This window comes from Tursiops truncatus, chromosome 18 (genome assembly GCF_011762595.2).
Source record: "Tursiops truncatus isolate mTurTru1 chromosome 18, mTurTru1.mat.Y, whole genome shotgun sequence".
In the NCBI taxonomy this organism is placed as follows: domain Eukaryota; kingdom Metazoa; phylum Chordata; class Mammalia; order Artiodactyla; family Delphinidae; genus Tursiops; species Tursiops truncatus.
In genome coordinates this window covers 5032584-5056572 of record NC_047051.1, presented here as the reverse complement: position 1 = coordinate 5056572, position 23989 = coordinate 5032584, and the positions used below count along the sequence as shown (strand labels likewise).

The 23989-nt window shown below is 45.5% G+C and overlaps 1 protein-coding gene and 1 long non-coding RNA gene across 7 annotated transcripts in view; one reads left to right on the top strand and one right to left on the bottom strand.

Annotated features, from left to right (window-relative positions):
- LNX2 (ligand of numb-protein X 2) overlaps positions 1-11867 on the top strand; it is an 86482-nt gene extending 74615 nt beyond the window's left edge. For 2 of the 6 annotated variants that reach the window (XR_012327535.1, XM_019936823.3), the window contains one exon: positions 6976-7407. Coding sequence is in view for 3 of the 6 variants with exons in the window: in XM_019936823.3 (XP_019792382.2) it covers positions 6976-7063 (88 nt within the window). In the remaining 3 variants the exon portion in view is untranslated. Of the gene's footprint in view, positions 1-6975; positions 7408-9343; positions 11571-11601 lie in introns of those variants that run through there. The other 4 variants (XR_002176701.3, XM_019936821.3, XM_004313680.4 and 1 more) reach the window with 4 other exon arrangements.
- LOC141277011 (uncharacterized) overlaps positions 1-21253 on the bottom strand; it is a 35267-nt gene extending 14014 nt beyond the window's left edge. The window contains exons 1-3 of the long non-coding RNA XR_012327537.1: positions 18421-21253; positions 16276-17307; positions 11923-12021 (exon numbers count right to left, since the gene is read on the bottom strand). This is a non-coding gene — a long non-coding RNA (uncharacterized lncRNA). The remainder of the gene's footprint in view (positions 1-11922; positions 12022-16275; positions 17308-18420) is intronic.
- Between the last annotated feature and the right edge of the window lie 2736 nt (positions 21254-23989).

The window sequence follows — 23989 nt, the reverse complement described above, 5'->3', positions numbered from 1 at the left end:
TTCATTATCTCCTTGTTGAAATGGGTGTCTATTAGACTGAAGGAATGAAGAAAGGCTGTGGACAGAAATGCAGAGTACTGTAAAAATGAGCCAGAAACTATAAAGAGGAACCAAGAAAAATAAGAAAACTCATTTGCAGAGATGAAAGCTGAGCTAAAGGCAATGAACAACAGAATGAATAAGGCAGAAAAACGAATAAGTGACCTGGAAGGTAGAATAATGAAAATCACCCAATCAGGACAGCAGACAGAAAACCAAACGAAAAATAATGAAAGCAATATAAGAGACGTATGGGATAAAGTGGGCCAATCTACTTATAATAGGAATTCCAGAAGGGGAAGAAACAGAAAAGGGGACCGAAATGTATTTGAAAAAATTGTGGCTGAAAACTTCCCAAACCTAAAGAAGGAAACAGATATCCAGGTACAGGATAAACAAGATAAACCCAAACAGACCTATACCAAGACATATTATAATAAAAATGGCACAAGTTAAAGAGAAGATTCTAAAGGCAGCAAGAGAAAAAGAGTTAATAATAAAGGAAGCCCCCATAAGGCTATCAGCTGATTTCTCTACAGAAACATTGCAGGCCAAAACGGAGTAGCAAGATTTCAAAGTCCTGAAAGGGAAAAATATGCAACCTAGGATACTCTACCCAGCAAGATTATCATTTAGAATAGGAGAGATAAAGAATTTCTCAGACAAGCAAAAACTAAAAGAATACAGCAATACTAAACCTATCCTAAAGGAAATATTGAAAGGTCTTCTCCAAATGAAAAAGAAGAATCTATAGAAAAGAAAGTCACAAGTGGAAAGTAAATCACTTAAGCCAGTACACAGATTAAAAAAAAAAATTCTGTGAAAGTGATGATAAACACAATGAACAGCAAAAGGATGAACATGAAGATGTAAAAGAGGACACCAGAATCATAAAACGTGGGGGAGGAGAGTAAGAAAATGTAACTTTTTTTTCCTAGAATGTGTTTGGCAGTCATAATATAGGCTCAATCTAAGGCAAATAGATACAGGAAGGGGGTAACATACTTGAAAAACAGGGTTAACCACAAATCTAAAGTATACAATAGATTCACAAAAACCAAAGAGAACATAAGTATAATACAAAAGAAAATCATTAAACCACTAAAGAAAAAGGGACAAAGAAGAAGTATAAAACCAATGAGAAAACAAGGTTTAAAAGGTTTAAAATGGCAGTAAATACGTATCTATCAATAATTACCTTAAATATCAATGATTAAATGCTCCAATCAAAAGACACAGAGTAGCAGATTGGATTAAAAAAAAAAGAGCCCACAATATGCTGCCTACAGGAGACCCACTTTAGGGCAAAGGACACATACATTGAAAGTGGGGGAATGGAAAAAGATATTTCACGCAAATGGAAATGGCAAGAAAGCGCGGGTTGTAATACTCAGACAGACTAGACTTTAAAACAAAGGCCGTAAAGAAAGATAAAGAAGGACACTATATAATGATAAAAGGATCAGTACAAGAAGAGGATTTGACACTAATCAACATGTATGTATGTACCTATTGTAGGAGCACCCAAATACATAAATACTAACAAACAAAGGGAGAAATGGACAGGAATACAATAACAGTAGGAGACTTTAACACCCCACTCACATCAGTGGACAGATCTTCTAGACAGAAAATCAGTAAAGCAATAAAGATCCTAACTGATAGAACAGAACAGTTAGACTTCATTTATATATTCAGGACATTACAACCAAAAAAACCCCAGAATACACAATTCTTTTCAAGTACACATGGAACATTCTCTAGGATTGACCACATACTAGGGCAAAATACAAGCCTCATCAAATTTAAGAGTATAGAAATTATCTGAAGCATCTTTTCTGACCACAATGGCATGCAACTAGGAATTAACCACAGAAAAAGAAATGAGGGGGGAAAAATGGTTACATGGAGACTAAACAATATGCTACTAAAAAACCAGTGGGTCAACAAGGAAATCAAAGAGGAAATTAAAAAATACCTTGAGATAAATTACAATGAAAACAACCATACAATATCTACGGGATGCAGCAAAAGCAGTTCTTAGAGAGAAGTTCATAGCAATACAGGCCTTCATCTCAAACAACCTAATAAAAGAATAAGAAGGACAAACAAAACCTAAAATCAGCAGGAGGAGGAAATAATAAAGATCGGAGGGGAAATCAATAAAATAGAGATTAGAAGAACAATAGAAAAATAATCAGTAAAACTAAGAGCTGGTTCTTTGAAAGGATCTGGCCAGGCTCACCAAGAAGAAAAGAGAAAGAACCCAAATATCCAAAATAAGAAATGAAGAAGGAGACATAACAATAGTGCAGAAATACAAAAACCATAAGGGAATACTATGAACAATTATATGCCAACAAATTCAACAACCTAGAAGAAATGGACAAGTTTCTAGAAACAAACAGCCCACCAAAACTGAATCAAGAAGAAATAGGTAATCTGAACAGAGCAGTCACTAGAAGTGAAATAGAATCTGCAATTTTAAAGTTCACTACAAACAAAAAGTCCAGGACCCAGATGGCTTCACAGGCGAATTCTACCAAACATACAAAAAGGAACTTATACCAATACTTCTCAAACTCTTCCAGAAAACTGAAGAGAAGAGAACACTCCCAAAGACATTCTATAAAGCTATCATCACGCTGATACCAAAACCAGAGAAAGACACAACCGGAAAAGAAAACTACAGGCCAGTATCTTTGATGAATATAGATGCAGAAATTCTCAAGAAAATAACACATAAGATCATACACTATGACCAAGTGGGACTCACCCCAAGTTCGCAAGGATGGTTCAACATAAGCAAATCAATCAATGTGATATACCACATCAACAAAAGACAAAAACCACGTAATCATCTCAACAGATGGAGAAAAAGCATTTGACAAAATTCAACATCCACTCATGATTAAAAAAAAAAAAACTCTTACAAAAGTGGGTATAGAGGGAACATATCTCAATATAGTAAAAGCTATTTATGAGAGACCCACAGCCAATATAATACTAAATGGTGAAAAGCTGAAAGCCTTCCTGCTAAAATCTGGAACAAGACAAGGATGCCCACTTATCTCTTCTATTCAACATAGTGTTGAAAGTCCTAGCCTCAACAATCAGACAAGAAAAAGAAAAGGTATCCAAATTGGAAAGGAAGAGGTAAAATTGTCATTATATGCAGATGATATGATACTATATGAGAAAAACTCCACACAAAAACTACTAGAACTGATCAACAAATTCAGCAAGTTAGCAGTATACAAGATTAACATTCAGAAATCAGTTGCATTTCTTTACACCAACAATGAACTATCAGAAAGGGAATGTAAAAAACAATACCTTTTAAAATTGCACCCCCCAAAATAAAATACTTAGGAATGAACCTGACCAAGGAGGTGACAGACTTATACCCTGAGAACTATAAAACATGAATAAAGAAACTGAAGATGACTCAAGGAAATGGAAAGATATCGATTGGAAGAATATTGTTAAAATGGCCATACTACCCAAAGCAATCTACATATTTAATGCAATCCCTATCAAATGACATTTTTCACAGAACTAGAATAATCTAAAATTCATATGGAACCATAAAAGACCCAGAATTGCCAAAGTAATCCTGAAGAAAAAGACAAAGCAGAAGGCATAACCCTCCCAGACTTCAGACAGTACTACAAAGCTACAGTAATTAAAACAGGGTGGTACTGGCACAAAAACAGACATATGGATCAATGGAACAGAATAGAGAGTCCAGAAATAAACCCATACACCTACAGTCAATTAATCTTTGACAAAGGAGGCAAGAATACACAATGGAAAAAGAGTCTCTTCAGCAAGTGGTCTTGGGAAAGTTGGACAGCCGCACGTAAATCAATGAAGATACACCATACACAGGTCTCGCCATACACAAAAATAAACTCAAAATGGCTTAAAGACTTAAACATAAAACATGACATCATAAAACTCCTAGAAGAGAACGTATGCAAAACTTTCTCTGATGTAAATCATACCAGTGTTTTCTTAGGTCAGTCTCCCAAGGCAATAGAAATAAAAAAAAAAAACAAATGGGAACTAATCAAACTTAACGAACTTTTGCACAGCAAAGGAAACCATAAACAAAAAGACAACCTACAGAACAGGAGAAAATATCTGCAAATGGTGTGACCTACAAGGCCTTAATTTACAAAATATATAAGCAGCTCACAAGTCAACAACAACAAAAGAACCCAATTAAAAAATGGACAGAAGACCTAAATAGACATTTCTCCAAAGATGACATACAGATGGCCAATAAGCACATGAAAAGATGCTCAACATCGCTAATTATAAGAGAAATTCAAATCAAAATTACAATGAGGTATCACCTCACACCAGTCAGAATAGCCATCATTAAAAAGTCTACAAACAATAAATCCTGGAGAGGGTGTGGAGAAAAGGGAACCCTCTTGCCTTGTTGGTGGGAATTTAAATTGGTACAACCACTATAGAAAACAGCATGGAGGTTCCTTAAAAAACTAAAAATAGAGCTACCATATGATCCAGCAATCCCACTCCTGGGCATATATCTAGAGGAAACTGTAATTCAAAAAGAGACAGGCACCCCAGTGTCCACTGCAGCACTATTTACAATAGCCAAGACACGGAAGCAACCTAAATGTCCTGGACAGAGGAATAAAGATGTGGTACATGTATACAATGGACTACTACTACTCAGCCTTAAAAATAAGAATGAAATAGTGCTATTTGCAGCATCATGGATGGACCTAGAGATTATCATACTAAGCGAAGTCAGACAGAGAAAGACAAATATCATATGACATCACTTATATGTGGAATCTAAAATATGACACAAATAAACCTATGTATGAAACAGACTCACAGACATAGCAAACACACAGGTGGTTGCCAAGGGGGAGGGGATTGGGGGAAGGGTGGAATGGGAGGTTAGGGTTAGCAGATGCAAGCTTTTATATATAGAATGGGTAAACATCAAGGTCCTACTGTATAGCACAGAGAACTAGTCAGTATCCTACAATAAACCATAATGGAAAAGACTACAAAAAATAATGTATATATATGTAAAACAATCACTTTGCTGTACAGCAGAAATAAACACAACACTGTAAATCAACTATACTTCAATTTAAAAATATACTGATTAAAAAAAAAGAGCTGGAAGAATCAGACTCCCTGACTTCAGCCTATACTACAAAGCTACAGTCATCAAAACAGTATGGTACTGATATAGATCAATGGAACAGGATAGAAAGCCCAGAGATAAACACATGCACATATGGTCACCTTATTTTTGATAAAGGAGGCAAGAATATACAATGGAGAAAAGACAGCCTCCTCAATAAGTGGTGCTGGGAAAACCAAACAGCTACATGTAAAATAATGATATTAGAACATTCTCTAACACCACACACAAAAATAAACTCAAAATGGATTAAAGACTTAAATGTAAGGCTAGATACTTTAAAACTCTAAAGGGAAAACACAAGCAGAATACTCTTTGACATAAATCACAGCAATATCTTTTTGGATCCACCTCCTAGAGTAATGAAAATAAAAGCAAAAATAAACAAATGGGACCTAAATAAACTTAAAAGCTTTTGCACAACAAAGGAAACTATAAACAAAATGAAAAGACAACCCACAGAATGGGAGAAAATATTTGCAAACGATGCGACTGACAAGGGATTAATCTCCAAAATATACAAATAGCTTATGCAGCTCTGTATTAAAAAAAAAAACCCAATTTAAAAAATGGGCCGATCTAAACAGACATTTCTCCAAAGAAGACATACGGATGGCCAAATAGCACATGAAAATAGGCTCAGAATTGCTAATTATTAGAAAAATGCAAATCAAAATTACAATGAGGTATCACCCCACACCAGTTAGAATAGCCATCATTAAAAAGTCTACAAACAATAAATGCTGGAAAGGGTGTGGAGAAAAGGGAACCCAACAACACTGTTGGTGGGAATGTAATTGGTACAACCACTATGGAGAACAGTATGGAGGTTCCTTAGAGAACTAAAAACAGAGCTACCATACGATCCAGCAATCCCACTCCTGGGCATATATCCAGAGAAAACCATAATTCGAAAAGATACAGGCACCCCAATGTTCACTGCAGCTCTGTTTACAATAGCTAAGACATGGAAACAACCTAAACGTCCATCGACAGAGGAACAGTTAAAGATGTGGTACGTGTATACAATGGAATACTACTCAGCCATAAAAAGAGTGAAATAATGCCATTTGCAGCAACATGCATGGACCTAGAGATCATCAGACTAAGTGAAGTCAGACAGAGAAAGACAAATATCATACGTCACTTATTTGTGGAATCTTAAAAAAATGATACAAATCAACTTATTTACAAAACAGAAACAGAGTCATGGACTTCGAAAACACACTTCCAGTTACCAAAGGGAAACATGGTGGGGAGGGATAAATTAGCAGTTTGGGGTTAACATAAACACACTACTACATATAAAATAGATAACCAACAAAGACCTACTGTATAGCACAGGGAACTCTATGCAATATTCTGTAATAACCTATATGTGAAAAGAATCTGAAAAAGAATGGATATGTATATATGTATAACTGAATCACTTAGCTGTACACCTGAAACACAATACTGTAAATCAACTATATTCCAATATAAAGTTAAAAAATAAATACACAGGATAGTAAAACCTGTTTTTGAGCCCACCTGTGTCAAAAGAATACCTGTCAATAAACAGCCGCTGTTCTGTGGATTCTCGGAGGTCTCTATTGTATGCAAACCCGTACTCAGCAACTGTGGGTCACAGGGGCCACCACCTAGGGTAGCAGCTCTGGTTTTCCTAAGAGGGAGGCTCTTCCACTATGATTTGCTGGGTGTACCAGACAACTGCTCATCTGTGTTTTGTTTTTTTGCAGAAGATTCAGAATAATGAAAACAACCTGCACTGTCCTAAAATATCAGGCCACTGTGTGGGACTCTTCTGCATCTCAGGAGCCTTTTTAATGCTGATCACTGAGCTAAGAAAGTAGACCAGATGAGAAGTTCTAGCATGTTGTTTATTGCTCCCCAACAATGATGCACGTAACATGGTGTGTAGTTATAACAAACGTGAACAGGCTATAAAAAGCCTTCCCACTAATTTTTCTTGATTTCTGTTTTTGTTTATAGTGCCCTTCACAGCTGCCATGATATAGTTTTGCGAAGAAGTTACTTGGGAAGCTGGGGCTTCAGTATCGTTGGTGGATATGAAGAAAACCACACCAATCAGCCTTTCTTCATTAAAACCATTGTCTTGGGAACTCCTGCTTATTACGATGGAAGATTAAAGTGAGTCTTGTTATGTTTAATGATGTACTTTGTGTTTATTCTAGACTGGGGTCAGCTCCAAATCCAGCCTGATGTCTGTTTTTATAAAGTTTTATTGGAACATGCCCACGCTCACTCGTTTGCGTATCACCATGGCTGCTTCCGAGCCACGACGGCAGAGCTGAGTGGCTGTGACAGAGACCAGTGATTCACAGAGCCTGAGATATTGATCTACCATCTGGCCCTTTACAGAACGGTTTGCCAGCCCTGGTCTAGATTGAAGCACCTTTACCATCTTGGCACTCATAGGTTCAGTGCCTGTTATTAGATTAACAAAATAAAGCTGAGTCGTTTGGGCACATTGTGACGTGACAACTTGCTCTGAACACTTGGGTCCAGTCCTGTCATTAGGTAACTTTTTCTCTGCAGCACTTATGTCAGCCTAACATTCAATTTATGCAAGTCCACATGGGAGGGATTTTGTTGCACTTCTTGCTATATCCCTGGCGGCCATCACAGGGCCTTGTGTATGTAGTAAAGTCTTCGTCAACACTGGATGGGTGATGTGCGGGCCAGGCGCAGGACTAGGCGCTGGGCACGGGTTACTGAATCTTCTTAGTAACCTGTGAGGTAAGTGCTGCTGTGGTTCCTATTTTATACGCAAGATAACTGAGGCTTCGACAGGTTAAAAACCTGCCCACAGTCGAACAGCTGGAAGTAGTTGACAGTGATTTAAACCAGGACCGTGTGGCTCAGAGCCTTTGCCATTCAGCCCCGCTACTGTCACCACTGGGCAAAAAGTATTCTCTCAATCTCTGTGCCACCTCTTTTTCAAAGCTCAGGCACGTTGAGAAGAAAGAGGTCTCATATCAAGAGATTACACAAGCAGAGGAGATGGGTGACCAAGTTCTTAGTGCCTAGTTTTGGATGAAAGAAACGGTTCTTAAAAAGTGGATGCTGACAGCCTCGTCAGCGTGCTGCACAAATGGGGAGTTTACACTGTTTGCAAACACAGAGTGACAGCTCAAGAATATTGGGACAAGCCGATCAGGGTTAGTGTGCTGCAGATCAGTCTTACCCTGACACAGATGGAAAAACATCATTATTTTAGGAGGAAAGAGGAATGGGGGGATGACTTAACTGTTCTCTTAGCCAAGTTACTCAACCAGTCTGGGTCTCATGCAAATTATAAACTAACTTCCACTTACTTCCAAAAAGAAACTGAAGTAGCTCACAGTAAAGTAGCATATTTGTATTCACACTAAAGACTAAAAATCATAAAGGCTAGAAAGGTCTTCGGACTCATCATCCATTTGTGGTAATTCGCCTTGGAGGACAGTGAGCATGCGTAGCTGACAGAGGAGGTGCGGGTCTTATTCTCAATTTAATTGAGCCCTCGAATGTATGAGCGGTAAGGATGAACAATGAAAATCAGCAGCACCGTCCAAATGTATCATCTGGTATTTTTAAAAGAGGCAGCAGGGGCTTCCCTGGTGGCGCAGTGGTTGAGAGTCCGCCTGCCGATGCAGGGGATGTGGGTTCATGCCCCGGTCCAGGAAGACCCCACATGCCGCGGAGCGGCTGGGCCCGTGAGCCATGGCCGCTGAGCCTGCGCGTCCGGAGCCTGTGCTCCGCAACAGGAGAGGCCGCAGCAGTGAGAGGCCCGCGTACCACCAAAAAAAAAAAAAAAAGGCAGCAGATTTATTCTCTTAACTATATGTTGCTTAAGCTTATATGAAAATTATTCTGCTTGCCCTTAAAATCATCTACCAGTTAGAGGAGAGGCTGGCAAGGGGTGTCCTTGATTGGCAAGGGAAAGCCAACACAGGCTTAAAAATCACCCCAGATGTCTCTCAAAGTAAACTGTGTAGCCTACTCATTGACAGTGGTTAAGTGTGGTTTTCCTGCGAAGCAAGTCCCGGGATAACAGTTTCAGAATCACAGAAACAGTGACTGTCTCTGTCTGTCGTTGTGCAGGTGTGGAGACATGATCGTGGCCGTAAACGGCCTGTCGACCGTGGGCATGAGCCACTCGGCGTTGGTCCCCATGCTGAAGGGGCAGAGGAACAAAGTCACACTGACAGTGGTCTGCTGGCCTGGCAGCCTGGTGTAGACTCTGAAGTTGGTTTTAAGTCAAACATCTTCCTTTCTTTAGGGCTTGGAAAGAAAACCCTTTGGTTTTGTCGAGTTTCTGTTTGTAAGGGGCTGCAGACACAGCTGGGTATACGCAGGGTCAAAACCACTAGGCTCGTCTTTTGTTATTGAAATGTTTCCTTCCGTTTGCCAGCTCAGTGCCCATCTTCCACTAACCCTTGTGAGACCACATTTTCAGAATTCAGATTCTCAGCTGTCACAATGTGAGCTATAATAAAGAATGAAGTCCGCCCAAACTGTGAGCCAGCCGGCTGGGTCAGATGACTTCTGGTGGCTCTGTTTTCACTAACTGAGTCAGAAAATGAGTTCCACATGCCCAAGACGGGCAGCACGTGCTGCCCCTGGAGCGGCAGTGCCGGGAACGGATGCGTTTGGAGTTTGGATAAGGCTTTCCCAGTTTACACGGTGCCACATTTCAAAACTTCATGCTGTTTATAAGGGGATTTTTCTGGCTTATTTTATTTCTGCTTTAATCTCAGTACTCATAGATGAAGACATTAAGTCTGAGACCCCTAAAGAGATTTTTTAAAAATAATGTACCATTATTAGAATAGTAGAGAATAAAAGATAACACTATCCAGTGACAAAGGAATTTGGAGATAATTATAGTTTACAGCTGGAGATGGTAAAAGCCGCAGTTACTTGCACAGTCCAAACGCATTAAAGAGTCATTTCCAAGAGGATGTTTTGTTAGGTAGGAAAATTTTGAAGCAGTTTTTGCTAAAAATCGTTTTCTAGCGTTTGTATTATGCTCCTATCAGCAAACTTGGCTGGAAATGTTTGTGATTTATGCAATTAGATGATAAAAATGAAACCAGATTGCTGTTAAATGCACATGCATATATATCACAGCTAAGTAGAAGACACACCTTTTTTACTTTATTCTCAAGTGTTTTAGAAACCGTTATTTTTCCCCATTATTTCTTTACTTAGTTATTTCAGGAAAAATTCTGAAAGATACTAACATGTGAAACCTGCTATACCAGATTTTAAAAACACTTTTCAGTCAGTCCTTCTTGGTCACTAGACTAACTCATGCTTTTTGAAATGTTTTTGAAAACTGACCAGCCCATTTTGTTTGTCTTTTAACCATCACAGTTGTCCATTGGAAGCACACATAAAGAAGTGAATAAGAGGAAAGTCTTTACCTTATCAATATTATGCATACTTGAAAAAAGTTTCATTTAGAAATCTAGTTCAGAATCTGAGCTAATACAAGTGACCTCTAATAAATGGTGTTGATGGTCAGAGAATGTATTTCAGAATACTACAGCATATTATGAAGCATGACCACTTTATTTCAAAACTTAGCAGTTGCCTTGCTGGGGTTTATTGTTTCTGTAGCGTGTCACAGATTATTCCAGTGAGTTTTTTAACGATTGTTTTTAAACATATCTCTTGACTAAATAAGAAATGGCAACAATAATCATTACTGACTTGTTCAACCCCTCAGCGACACTGTATGATCAGCAGTTAACCAAGAGGCAGTGGAATGCCCTATGCAGTATGTTACTGTTATGTGATGATGGGCTTTTGAAGCAACTTGATATTGAAATGCTTTGTTATTCTAATTGACATAGAACAAGTTTTTTTTCCTGCTCCCCAAATAGAATTTTGTAGCCTACTTTGCTATTTTTTAAAACATTTTGTAAGAATGCATCATTCTTGGGGAGTGGTCACCCATCAACAAATATCCTAACTGCCACTTTGTTACAAATAAAATGCTTACAGCGAACCTGGTGATAAAATGAATATTTTGAAAGACGACTTTTTTTCAATATTATTTTTATCATGGAAATCTTGAAATCAGTTTAAGCTAATTTGGTTTTATTATAAAAGACTGTAGCTGTTGGTCAGAATGATATTTGGTGATGGAAACTTGTTCATAATTTATTGATACTGTCGAAATATTTGAATTCTCTCATTTTAAGCTTAGATATTTTGATTTGTTCTGTGCCTTCAGTTTAAATTACTTCAGGATTTTTCAGATGTGTTTAAATAATGGTGTGATAATCATTTAGGATGGAAATAAAAATCATCCTTTCCGTAAGACCGACATTGTCTCTTTTCCTGCACAGCAGATGCTGACTCATGTGTGGTCCTTATCTTTGTTCGTGGCATTTTGTCACCGCTACGGTATCCCAAGCTTGAAGACTTGGGATCACGAATCCATCTCCTAATTCTCACTGCTGTAGGCAGAACACAGGTGATCCCTACTGACACTCGGGATCTCAGCCTGTGCAGGACCTCTAGACGGTGGCCACTGAGGACCAGAAATGTGACTAGTGCCACGTGTTGACATGCTAATACCTTGGACATATTGGGCTGTATAAAGTTATTAATTTGACCAGTTTTTTACTTTAATGTGGTTACTAGAAAACTAAATCACCTCTATGGCTCACCTTGCATTTCTCTGGGACGGCAGCACTGGTTTCCTCAACTGCACCTACCAGGCAGTCCTGACACTGGGATTTCTGTTCTTGTAGAGCTTTGCTCACTCCCTGCATTAAAAAAAAAAAAAAAGTTTTAGTTGAAAGTTAGCTCCCAATTTCCTAGTAAGTTAAGCTCAACCCAAGGCCTCTGGTCCAACCCCAATCAGGATTTCCACAGCCCGGGAGGTCCATGCACCTCCACACACACTGGTAGCGTTCCCTCCCATGCCCCTGCGGTGCTTTCCCTTCCCTGCACGTTCACGTGGTCCCGTGTCTGGAGGCAGAGCTTGAGCGCCGCCCCTCTTGCCTCCACTCCGCACTTTCAGGAGAATGATCCTCCTTATGGTGAATCTCAGCGGGCCTTTATACCGGACTTCATTTTGGCTCCCATCACCTACTTCTGTCATAGTTCTAAGTACCGTCTCTGATTGCCACCTTGCCATTCTGAATACCACTGATGCCCTGAGTCTGTAGCTCCCAGTCTGTAGACTAAGCATCCTGTTGCTTTAGGGCCCCTAAATCTCAGTTCTGCAAAACTGAACTTTCCCAAGCCTCTGCCTACTTCCACTCTTTCGATCCAGACTCTCATGACAGCAGAGTAACCTTCCTAAACCCCAACCCTGTGTGCAGGTCTTCGGCAGTTCCACGTCATCTGCACAGCAGCTCAGCACCGCGTGGAAGGCCCCTCACGACCTGGTCCCACCTCCCCTGCCTCTCTTCTAAACCACCACCCACCCCCTGCCCTCCTGGGTCTCCGTGGCTGGCTTGGCTCAAGTGACATCACCTCCTTGAGAAATCATTATCGAGCTCTCAGGGCAAACACCCTTCTCCTCCTAAAAGATTTTATTACATTGCATTTTTATGGTCATGATGTGTGCTAGGACAACTTGTCAGGTAGATGCTTGAATACCAGTTTCAAACAGTTTTTAAAACCAGACATTAAATATCAGATTCTGCACCTCCTGAAGAACCCAGGGTATTCCAGAGAGAGAAGCTAGGCCTCCTGTGCTTTTCTGTTCCAGGGTCACATCCAGGACACGTGACCACCAGCTGTCACATCTCCTTAGGTCTTCCTTGGCTGTGAGGCCACTTTCTCAGACTTTCCTTGTTTCCGAGGATCTTGACAGTGTTGAAGAGGATGGACGGGGACACTGCAGGACGCGCTCTATCGGCGTTCGTCTCCTGTTCCTCATGATTAGACTGGGATTATGGGCTTGGGGGAGGAAGAGCGCCGTTCTCCTCTTGTCATCTCGAGGGCACGCACTGTCCACAGGATTTATGACCACTGATGCTGCCCGTGACCACCCGGCCCACGTGTGTCCGGCTTCTCCACAGTGAAGTACTCTTCTGTCTAACCCTCCCGCTCCACCCAAAAGCTCTGTCCCCTCTGCACTGTCGACTCCGGCCACCCCTGCAGTCTAACGTGACCACCAGACTGCGGTTCCTCCAATTAGTCGTAACTATGATTGTTCCGAACAGTCAAGATTTGTTTAGATTTCGTTTCTGAACTACGTGAAATACAGAAAAACTGACACCAGCAGAGTTTGTAGTCGTTCTTACTACAATAATATCCCACAAGGAACATGTGGAGAAGAGTTATTGACACCCCCATGTTCACTGCAGCATTGCTCACAATAGCCAAGATCTGGAAACAACCTACATGTCCATCAATGGATAAACACGTGGTGTATGTAAACGATGGAATACTGTTTAGCCGTAAGAAATCAATCCTGCCATGTGGGACAACATGGATGGACCTGGAGGGCATCATGCTAAATGAGATAAGTCAGAGAGAAGGACAGGGCTTCCCTGGTGGCGCAGCGGTTGAGAGTCCGCCTGCCGATGCAGGGGACACGGGTTCGTGCCCCGGTCCGGGAAGATCCCACATGCCGCGGAGCGGCTGGGCCCGTGAGCCATGGCCGCTGAGCCTGCGCGTCCGGAGCCTGTGCTCCGCAATGGGAGAGGCCGCAACAGTGAGAGGCCCGCGTACCGCAAAAAAAAAGAAGGACAAATACCAAACCATCTCATATGTGGAATCTTAAAACAGACTGCTGGTTTGCCAGAGGTGTGGGGGGCAGGGGGTTGAATAGGTGAAGGGGATCAAAAGGTACAAACTTCCAGTTATAAAATAAGTCATGAGGATGTAAAGTACAGCGTGGGGACTACAGTTGATACTGCATTGCCTATTTGAAAGGTGCTGAGGAGTAGATCTTAAAAGTTATCACGAGAAAAAAAACGTTCTAACTGTATGGTGACGATGTTAGCAAGACTCACTGTGGTCATTCTGCAATGTATGCAAGCGTCAAATCTTGCACACCTGAAGCTAATGTTGTAAGTCAATTATACCTTTAAAAAACGTGTGGGAAACAGGCCAGAGTGGGATTAAAGGCAACTTATTGACCTAAACGAGCTGGGAGCTGTGCTGCAGCCCAGATGTCGGGGGAGGTTTCATAAAAGTGTGGGATGCAGCGCCGTCCTCACCATCCTGCTGCCAGTTTCCAAGCTGTCTGGAGTCACTAAAGCAGTTTTTCATTTTCCAGAGGGGAAAAAAGGGAGTTGCAGAGATCACTGTCAGCAACTTATCCAGAGCAAACACAGCTTGTGTTAAACCCAGAGATAGCTCCCATAGGAAGAGTTGGGAGGCGGATCTGGGGGGTTCGTTTTCTCAGGACACTGCGCCACGTGAGCTGGTTTTCAGACAGCGCAGCCCTCCCTCACAGCTGTCGCACTTTTCTCCCTACAAAACCACGGCTACAACTTCCTGATTTCCATTCTTTTGCGTATTAAAGTGGGCTGCTGCTTTATTGCTCAGATCCTTGAGACTTTAGTCAGATAAATGGATGGTTAAAGTTAAATGTGAAGTTAACCAACCTGGATAGCTTCCAAGGTTACCTCACCCGTTCATCATGCCTGAAGGTCTCGTCGGACCGTAGAGTAAAAACCCCATTCGTTGATAGTTTGTTGTTGTTGTTGTTGTTGTTGGCTGCACCACGCACGGGGCATGTGGGATCTTGGTTCCCCAGCCAGGGATCGAACCCCCGCTCCCTGCCGTGGAAGCACGGAGTCCTAACCACTGGACTGCCACGGAAGTCCCTCCCCATTCGTTCAGATTTAACTGACTTGCAGTATTAAAGCTAAGAGCTGAAGTAAGATATTCTTAAAGTGCCAAGTGAAGTCAAGGTATTAAATAAACGGAGAGTGGGGTGTTGAGGCTGCATGCTGACGCATACTCCTTAAGTTGCCTTTAAATACCCAAGCACGTTCAAGTGATTGACGTGTTTCTTTACCATGTGGTCGTTTAAACTAAAACTTCTCCAGCACCTACTGTGTGCACAAGACACAGCTGGGCTCTGGATCACTGCTTTATAACACCTGACTTCGTCTGTCATAACCCAGACTCCCCTGCGTTTGTCCACACTTGGTGATAAATGAACCAGTGTAGATTCCAGCGGCCTGGTGACCTGCTGCCCAGTTAGGGGCTGGGAATTCAGAAAGTGAGCCTTCTCTCTTCAGTCTCTCTGCCTGCTGAAGGGGAGGTTTCAACTCCTCGGGGTCCTTATTAGAAAGCTCTTTTGCCATTTTAGTGTAAATCTAAGCCAGCTGGTTCCTATGGCAACACGGACGCTCTCTAGAAGTGATGTGCCGACGCCCCGCGCCCACTGTCTGTAAAGTGCCAAGTAAGAGACGCGGAATCTTTACCAGCAAAGGAGCAGGCGCCCTGCCCGCGGCCCAGAGCAGGCGTCCCACTCGGGAGGGCGGCTGCAGCCCCCGCGCCGCCTGCGAACACAGTGACTCCCACCGGCGCTGTTCACTTGCTCACCTGCAAGTCATGCTTTGCGGATGGGCTCTTTATGAACTTTTACCAGTTCTCACCTGCTTCCTCGAGAAGTTTCTGTTTAAGGGTGAATCCAACTACCACCCTTCCTTGGACCACCCGCAGAACTACCACTAGTTCTAGAGAGATCTGGAAAGATCTACCGCTTAGACGCTGATGGAAGAGAAGTGACAATTATCCAACATGGACGTTCTGGGGGTGTTAAAAACAAAGTTTTCCTTTCCTTTGCCTAGATTCTATGAAAAAGTCCCCTGTTGCCCACGACTCAGAACCAATCAATGCAAGAGTGTCTGAGGTCATGGGACATGTTGAGTCGCACACCCCTGCCTCTCCCAGGGTGGTCTGTGCAAATGCACGCCCTCCCTGGGCCTGGGCTGGCCTCCTGCTCCTGGGGCCCCCGCCTGCCGACAGTGGTGGGTGCTCAGGGCACCAAAGCTTGTCCTGCGGATAACTAGTAAACGCCTGAGGAAAAGGAGTTCTTGTCTCACCTTGTTACGGAAGGAACCAGGTCCATTTGCCCGCCGCGTCAGGAGCCACAACATGTGGGACGCCAACGTCTGCAGCAAACACACGGTTTACCCGCAAGCCAGCCAAACGCAGAAACCGCTCACGGGAAGGCGAGGGGCGGGGGTACTTAAGGGATGAGGGACGAAGACGCAGGCGCGGGGGGCGTGGGGGGCGGGGAAAGGGGATTGGGAGAAGGTGCGTCGTCGCGTTCTGCGCAGGCGTAACTAGACGGCGGGCCTCGGCGCTCCAAGCCGGAGGCCCGGGGCACGAGCTCAGGGCGGGGCTTTGGGACCTCACTTCCAACAGCCTCGGAGCCTGTAACCCTCACGCACGCCCCCTTGGAGGGTCGGCGGTCCTATCCAGTCTTAACAGGCTCCACGTGAATTAGACGCAGCTGACTCCAAGATCCTAGAAAACATCTTGTTTAGGCTCCGTGCCGCATGGAGGACACGCCGGTCCTTCGTAACAATTCAAACGACCTTGATTGGTGAAGGCAGGGTACAGGTGAAATGCATCTAACTAGCGGTTACCCGCGGTTTCTCTCTCATCCATAGCCGTTCCAAAGGCTATGATGTCCTTGTGTCAACCACGTCCCCACACCCTATATACTAAAGTCTTTCCCCTCACTGACCCCAAATCATAGAACCTTAGAATTGGAAGGTCCTTATCCATGTTCCCGGTATGGGAACCACTTCTATAAAATGGTCATCCAACTCCTGCTTGAATGCTCCCATGACAGGGACCTCACTACTTCATTTCTAAGTGTAAGTGATTGCTTTTTCAGTAGAGGTTGTCCCTGTCCCTCTTCACAGCTACAGTGTGGAAATTGGGGCAGGGGGAGGGGGAGTCTCTTCATTTGTTACTTTTAATATCTAAATGACTTAGGCAGGTACAACGGGCAAAACACTTACTGATTCGTCTTCACCCAGCAAATATTGGGCATCTACTGTGTGCCAGGTATTTACTCAGAATCCATCAGTTACCAAGACGAAGCTACCTCCTGAGCTTACATTCTACAGAGGGGAATAATAAACAAATGAAGAAATAACATAATTTTAGATGGCGATAAATGCTATGAAGAAAATAAAGCCAGCTACATGGCGAACATGTGATGCAGTGAACGGGGTGGGAGAGACGGTCAGGGAAGGCCTCTCTAAGGAGGCACAAGAGGCAGGACATGGGGTCGCTGTTGCAGGTCAGATTGTGGATGTCGACTGTTTGCCAACTACCAGAAGCTTCCACCCCATTCACTGGTGACCTCACTCTAGGACGACAGTGCCAATATGGTGGGCCCCAGGCTCATGGCACGCTCGCTGGACCCCTACTCCTTTTCTCGGGCTCTGTAACAGGAGCGCCGAGAGAGGCTGGTACCCACACGACACTAATCTAGAGGGAGGCCAGCTGCTCCGCAAAAGGGATGGAACCAGAGAGGCCTGGATCTGCTGCGGCCACTGACCTAGAAGTGGCCTAGAAGACCCTAGAAGCCTAGAAGACCGGGGGCAGTCCATTTAACCTCGGACCTCAGCCTCTCACCTGTAGAAGGAGAATACTGCTCACCTCGCTAGAGGGCTGCCAGCTCTAGAGATGGTGCGTATGAGGTGGCTGACACATTGCGCAAAGAGGTGACGGCTGCAGTTCCGTGCAGACACCAAGAGATGCCGGCTCCCCAACTCGCCCCCGGCGATTATCAAGAAATCGCGCTTCAAGTGAGTTGTCTACTTTAGCGGTTCCTCTGAACTCAAGCTTTTGTTGAAGCTCAGCATTGTTTGTGCACGTTTCCTAAACAATGCACCGATCGGCAGGTTCTCTCACACACCTTCGTCTCAGACCTGCGTCCCCTTCCCCAGACGTGGCGCTGAGCTTTCCCACGGCCAGGCTCGCCAATCCCTCCAGGAGCGCCCAGACCAGCCTCTCGAACCCTGCTGACCCTTCCAGCCCAGCCCCAGGGCCGGCTGCAGCCAGCCTCCCAGCACTGCGCGCCCTAGTTCCGACTCCCCCACGGCAGCGCCGTCTGCCCCTCGGCTGGGCTTGCGCGCCCCTCAGGCGCCCTCTGACCGCAGGCTCCTCCTCGGGCTGAGCCCCCCGCGGCTGTGAGCTCCTTCGGGTCTGGGGATCAGCCGCCATACCTGACAGTGCCTGGCTCAGCGGTCTCCATTCAACAGTGTCGGAAGCTGAGGATGAGATTGTGAAATGGTCTCTGGATGACGTCCTCGGTGATTCTTAAGAAAACAGGCTCCATGGCGGGGTCGGGCTGGGCAGAGCGGTGCCGAAGGTGAGGGAGTGGATGGAGGCCGCCGAGAGAGCTGCTCTTGCAAGATGTTTGGCAGACATGCAAGCATTCGTGGATGACAGGACAACGTCTGGGATCCTCCAGCAAACAAAGAGGGAGAAATGGGAACAACAGAAGGGAGTAAGGGGATGTTTGAAATTTTCCATAATAAAAATAGCGCAACAGCAGAAACCAACCAACAGAAAAGTTTGGAGGTGAGAAAAAAAAGCTGTCGTTGGCCAGACCCCTGTGGTTTGAAATCAGTACAATGAACCCGTACGAGAAACACAAGAGTGTGATTAATTTATTTTTGCTTACCTATTTGGGCATCATTTCTAGGCAAATTCGCTAGTTTCTGTCTTTCCGCATGTTCAAGGGCAACTGACCCATGACTAACGTCATAACTCCGCACATCTGTCCACAACATTCCATACAATCGATAGCTTTACCCTCACGCTTTGTGCGTTCACTACAAACTTTCCTTTCGATTCTCATAATAACCTTAGGAGGTCTGTTCAGTATAGATTATTCCCATTTGATAAGTGACGAAAACTGAGGTTAAGCCACAAAAGTGGCAAATGGAAAACTACGCACCAGAGTCCAGAAGCCGCACGGTCCCTGCCCACCACCTGCTACAGACTCTACCTCAGTGCACTGTATTAGCATCTTGAAACCAGGAGGAAAAATTGCTCTCCACCTCTTTACATCCGCCTTCCCCACGAGGAGTGCTTTGGGGTGGTCACCATTCATTCAACACACGTGAGGATGAGGACAGCCGGGCACTGTGGGACATTCGCAGGGTAAGGAGCCAAGTCAGAAGAAATGTTAAAACATTATCGTATTCTGCCGGACCTCGGGGAGGCCAGGAGTTAAAAGCTCTACCGAGTAGGAACGCTGCAAGGTTGCAAACTATGCTAAATCTATGTTCTGATTTACGCTTACCCTTGACTTTGAAAAAGATTGGCGTTCTTGGTTCCTAGTGTCAAACCAGCTGAGTTCAGCCCACCCCCTGTATCTGAGCTCTTTGCTTTCAAACTCTTCCGCTTTAATTTCTGAACAGGAGAACGCCCTTGGAGGCCTCTTCTCCGCTCTTCCTCCTGGGGCTGATGTTACATGTCTTGGCAAAAGCCTCAAGTGTACTTCAGAACTCCGAGATGCGCGCGTTAAGAACCTGACACTGAAATTCAGTAAGATCTGGAGAACTGCAGAAACGCGGCATCGCAACCTGCAAAACATTTTCCACTAAGCACCCGCTGGGGGTGAGTGTCTCCTCCCACCTCCCGGGCTGCACGGTGGCAAACTGCCCCCTCCTACCCAGCCAGCCATGGTGACAGCCAAGGCCAGGCCGGACCTGGTCAATCGCCCCCCAGCTCCAACACCGCTGCTGGTTCCTCAGGCCACTGAATAAAGTCCAGCTTCCCCAGCCTGACTTAGGTTACCGGGGACCCAACCCTTGGGGGCCCCGAGCCGCTGTGGGGCTTGACGCCCGGCCCACCCAAGCACCGTCTGGGACTCGCCCCTGCCCCTCCCGCGTTTGTCCCTGCTGGTCCCGCTGCCTCTCTCCACCCTGGGCCGCAGCCGGTTCAGGGCTCAGTGACCCCTCCCGACCGCGCTGGGCGGAGCGGACGATTCGCGGGCCTGGGCGCCCACAGCACGTGCGTCACCCCATCCGGAGGGAGGGCTGAGTGGGCGTGGGGGCCCCGCCTCGTTATCTCTGCGGCCCCCCTGCTGCGCAGCTCGCCTGGAGGGTGTGTTTGTAAATTGCACTTCAGGTTTTTTTTTTGCGGTACGCGGGCCTTTCACTGTTATGGCCTCTCCCGTTGCGGAGCACAGGCTCCAGACGCGCAGGCTCAGCGGCCATGGCTCATGGGCCCAGCCGCTCCGCGGCATGTGGGATCCTCCCGGACCGGGGCACGAACCCGCGTCCCCTGCATCGGCAGGCGGACTCCCAACCACTGCGCCACCAGGGAAGCCCTGCACTTTAGTTTTGAACGAAAGCCGACGTCTCTCCCGCACGCGGCTTCTCCCCACCTCCAGGCCCCCATGGGAGTCGTGGTGGCGAGGTGGCTGCTGCGGGCACTTCCCTGCCTTCTTAGTGTTCTTCCTCCTTCGGGGAAGTGGAGGGGGAGCTCTGTCCTCATGGAGTCGCGACCAACGGATGACAGCCCTGCCCAGACACCTGCGACCCAGGAGCAGTCTGGACGCAGGAAGCCGTGGAGGGACCGGCACCCGCAGAGACGCTCTGGCGCCCTCTGGTGGCCGCGCGGAGCACCCTCCCGCCCTCGCGCGCCTCGGGCCAGAGCCCCGCCCCGCGGAAGGGGTGCGAGGGAGGCTGCAGCCCCGGGGCAGGCTCTCTGGGGCTACAGAAATCTTACATTTCGGACGAGAGCGCCATATCCCCCTCCCACGCGGTATGAAGAGCTCACGTCTTTGGAGTAAAATAGAAAAGCAAGGTGGGCAAACACTGCCGACCTTCCCCGTGGGCGTTTCTCCATCACGAGTAACTAAGACGGCAATTTGCCTTGTTCCCCGCATGCGAGTTCCCTGCATCTATGGTTTGGGCTCTTTGAATGTCAGTGTCATTGAGGTTTTCATAATTATGTACCTTCAAAAGATGTTCAATGTAATTCTGATCATACTCCTCTAAAAATGCCTCAGATTAAAAGCTTTTGCTGCCTCTTTAGACCGTGGGCCTGCAATTATAGAAAATGAACTGCATTTTAGCTTTCCATTGAAATTAATAACAGCGGTTCCCCAGTTGACTCTGTGAATAGTTAATGGAACAAACAGGGTACTTCAGTACAATGTGGGCTGGGAAGCCATTTGAGCGAGATTCTGGGTTTCAAATGGGAAAATAATTCATGCAATGCAAACCTTTCTCATATATGCTCTGTGCAGCCGGTGTTTCTCCAAAATAAAAACTCAACTATTTAACAAGTGATTAACCATGCCTCAGTCTCCGTGTTACTCTGACGGACGACTCAGGTAAATCATGTTGCACGTGGTCATTTGACAGCGAGGAAACTCAAGTTCAGTGGGGTTGAACTCCCTACAGGCCCTAAGCTGGAAAGGAACAGACATAAAAGTGGAATTCAGTCTACTGACCCAGAGCAAAGGGAACCCTGCAAGTAAGTACTATCTTTCCCATTTGACAGATGTAGGATTAAGTCAACTAACTTGACCTTGTACCTCCGTGGCCTGCCAGCCAAGTGGCTCGACCCCTTAAGAGACACCGGAATGGAACTTACAGGTTCGTGATGAGGGTGTCTCCACCCTTTCCCCCATCCGCTGTCACTCCCACCCCTGTTCCCAAGCCCCTGGGTCTGTCTCCCAGCTGGGAAGGGGGCTTTAGGAACACTGTGGTTGAGGATTTCACTTTTGACATCTCCACCAAATCCAAATTGCTCACTTTTCGGGGGGATTTTATCTTTATAGGGTCTGGGCATAAGGGAGAAATTTCAAAATTAGGTTAGACAAGGCACTGGTGGTTAAAAGAAAGCTAAGAGGGATAAAGAGTAAAAGGATGTAAGTAATGTTGAGACAGAGGCGTAAGAGGAGAAAACTCTCCTCAAGAAGCTCGGTCATATGAGCCACCATCCTTGTGTCTTTTCACATGCTTTCACCCCAAATTTCACTCGCCCATGTGACACTAGGAAGAGGATGAGTGACACAGAAACAGTATACCTAGAACACAGTAGAAGATTCTGGAGAAATTAGTGAGAGGGGGTTATGAATTTCCCCAAGGTCTGACTGTAGTGGGCATCTGGTACAGTGCCGATGCTTTAATAAGAATAGCCCTCCTTACAGATGGCCAACAGGTACATGAAAATATGCCCAAGATCCCTAATCATTAGGAAAATGCAAATCCAAATCACAAAGGGACAGTCCCTCCCACCTATCCGAATGGCTAATACAAAAAAGACAAGAAATCAGTGTCGGTGAAGATGTGGAGAAAAGGAACCCTTGTGAACTGCTGGTGGGACTGTAAATTGGTGCAACCAATTAAGTGTCCATTAATGGATGAACGGACAAAGAAATTGTGGCAACCACAGGGACACACAGCCCACCCACTGAGGAAAACATGCAATTTGGGCAAAACAGGCTGGTAAGTGGAAGCTGATGCAAGTAACGGACATGTCCTCATAGCCCACGCCACCTCCTCCGGGAAGCCCTCCACCTCTTCCCTCCAAGTACAAGTTATCGCTCCCTCCTCTGTAACTGCATGAAACTCTTAAGACATACCTGTGGGACTTCCCTGGTGGCGCAGTGGTTGAGAATCTGCCTGCCAGTGCAGGGAACATGGGTTCGAGCCCTGGTCTGGGAAGATCCTACATGCCGCGGAGCAACTAAGCCTGTGTGCCACAACTACCGAGGCTGCGCTCTAGAGCTGCAAGCCACAACTACTGAGCCCGTGTGCCACAGCTACTGAGCCCGCATGCTGCAACTACTGAAGCTCACGACCCTAGAGCCCATGCTCCACAATAAGAGAAGCCACCACAGTGAGAGCACATGCACCACAACAAAGAGTAGCCCCCGCTCGCCGCAAATAGAGAAAGCCCACGCGCAGCAACGAAGACCCAGTGTAGCCAAAAATAAATAAATTTATTTAAAAAAAAAAAAAGACATACCTGCAGTTAATCCAGCAAACACCGATCAGGCCCCTGCCGTGCTCCAGGGCCTGCTGGGGATCTCATGGGGGACAGGATGGAAACTGTCACCCTAGAGCTGATGGGGGTACAGGATGCCACAGACGCGTACAGCCAGAAGTTAGTGCAGCCCAGGGTCCCCGGAGCGCTCCTTTGCAAAGGAGCCTAAGTCAATAAGTAGGACTCAGCACGTGGTGGGAGACATTCCAGACCAAGTGTGAAAAAGCCCACTGAGAGGAGAGCTCTGGTAGGTTCCGGGAACCAAAGGATTTCCGGATGAGAGTCACATGAGGAATGAAGGGACGGTGGCCAAGCTGCCCGAGACTAAAGGGCACCAGGACCAGAGAAGGGAGCTTGATCCCAGGGCCGAGAGAAAGCCCTGAGGGGTAAGCAAAGGTCACGACATCATTAGCCTGTGTTCCAAAAAGATCATCTCTGGCTCTGTTGGATATTTCCCTAGCGGAGCAGTGTCCTCTCCACCCTACGAGCCCCTTGAGTGCAGAGCTCTGTCCCTCCGCCCTTGGCATCCCCAGGGCACTCACCATTCTTAGTGAAGGCTTGTTGGGAGGCTGAATAGCATTTCCACGTGCATCCACCCACCCTGCCCTCTAGACACACTGAGATCAGCCGTCTTTTCTACATTCTTGGCATCAGTTCCAGCTGAGAAGACATGTGGATATTCCATAGTCTCCCAAAGCCTTCCCAAGATTCCATTTTCCTCTAGAAACACTAGAGTTTAAAAGAAAAGCCCTGTCATCATGAATTTTGGCAACGTCCTTG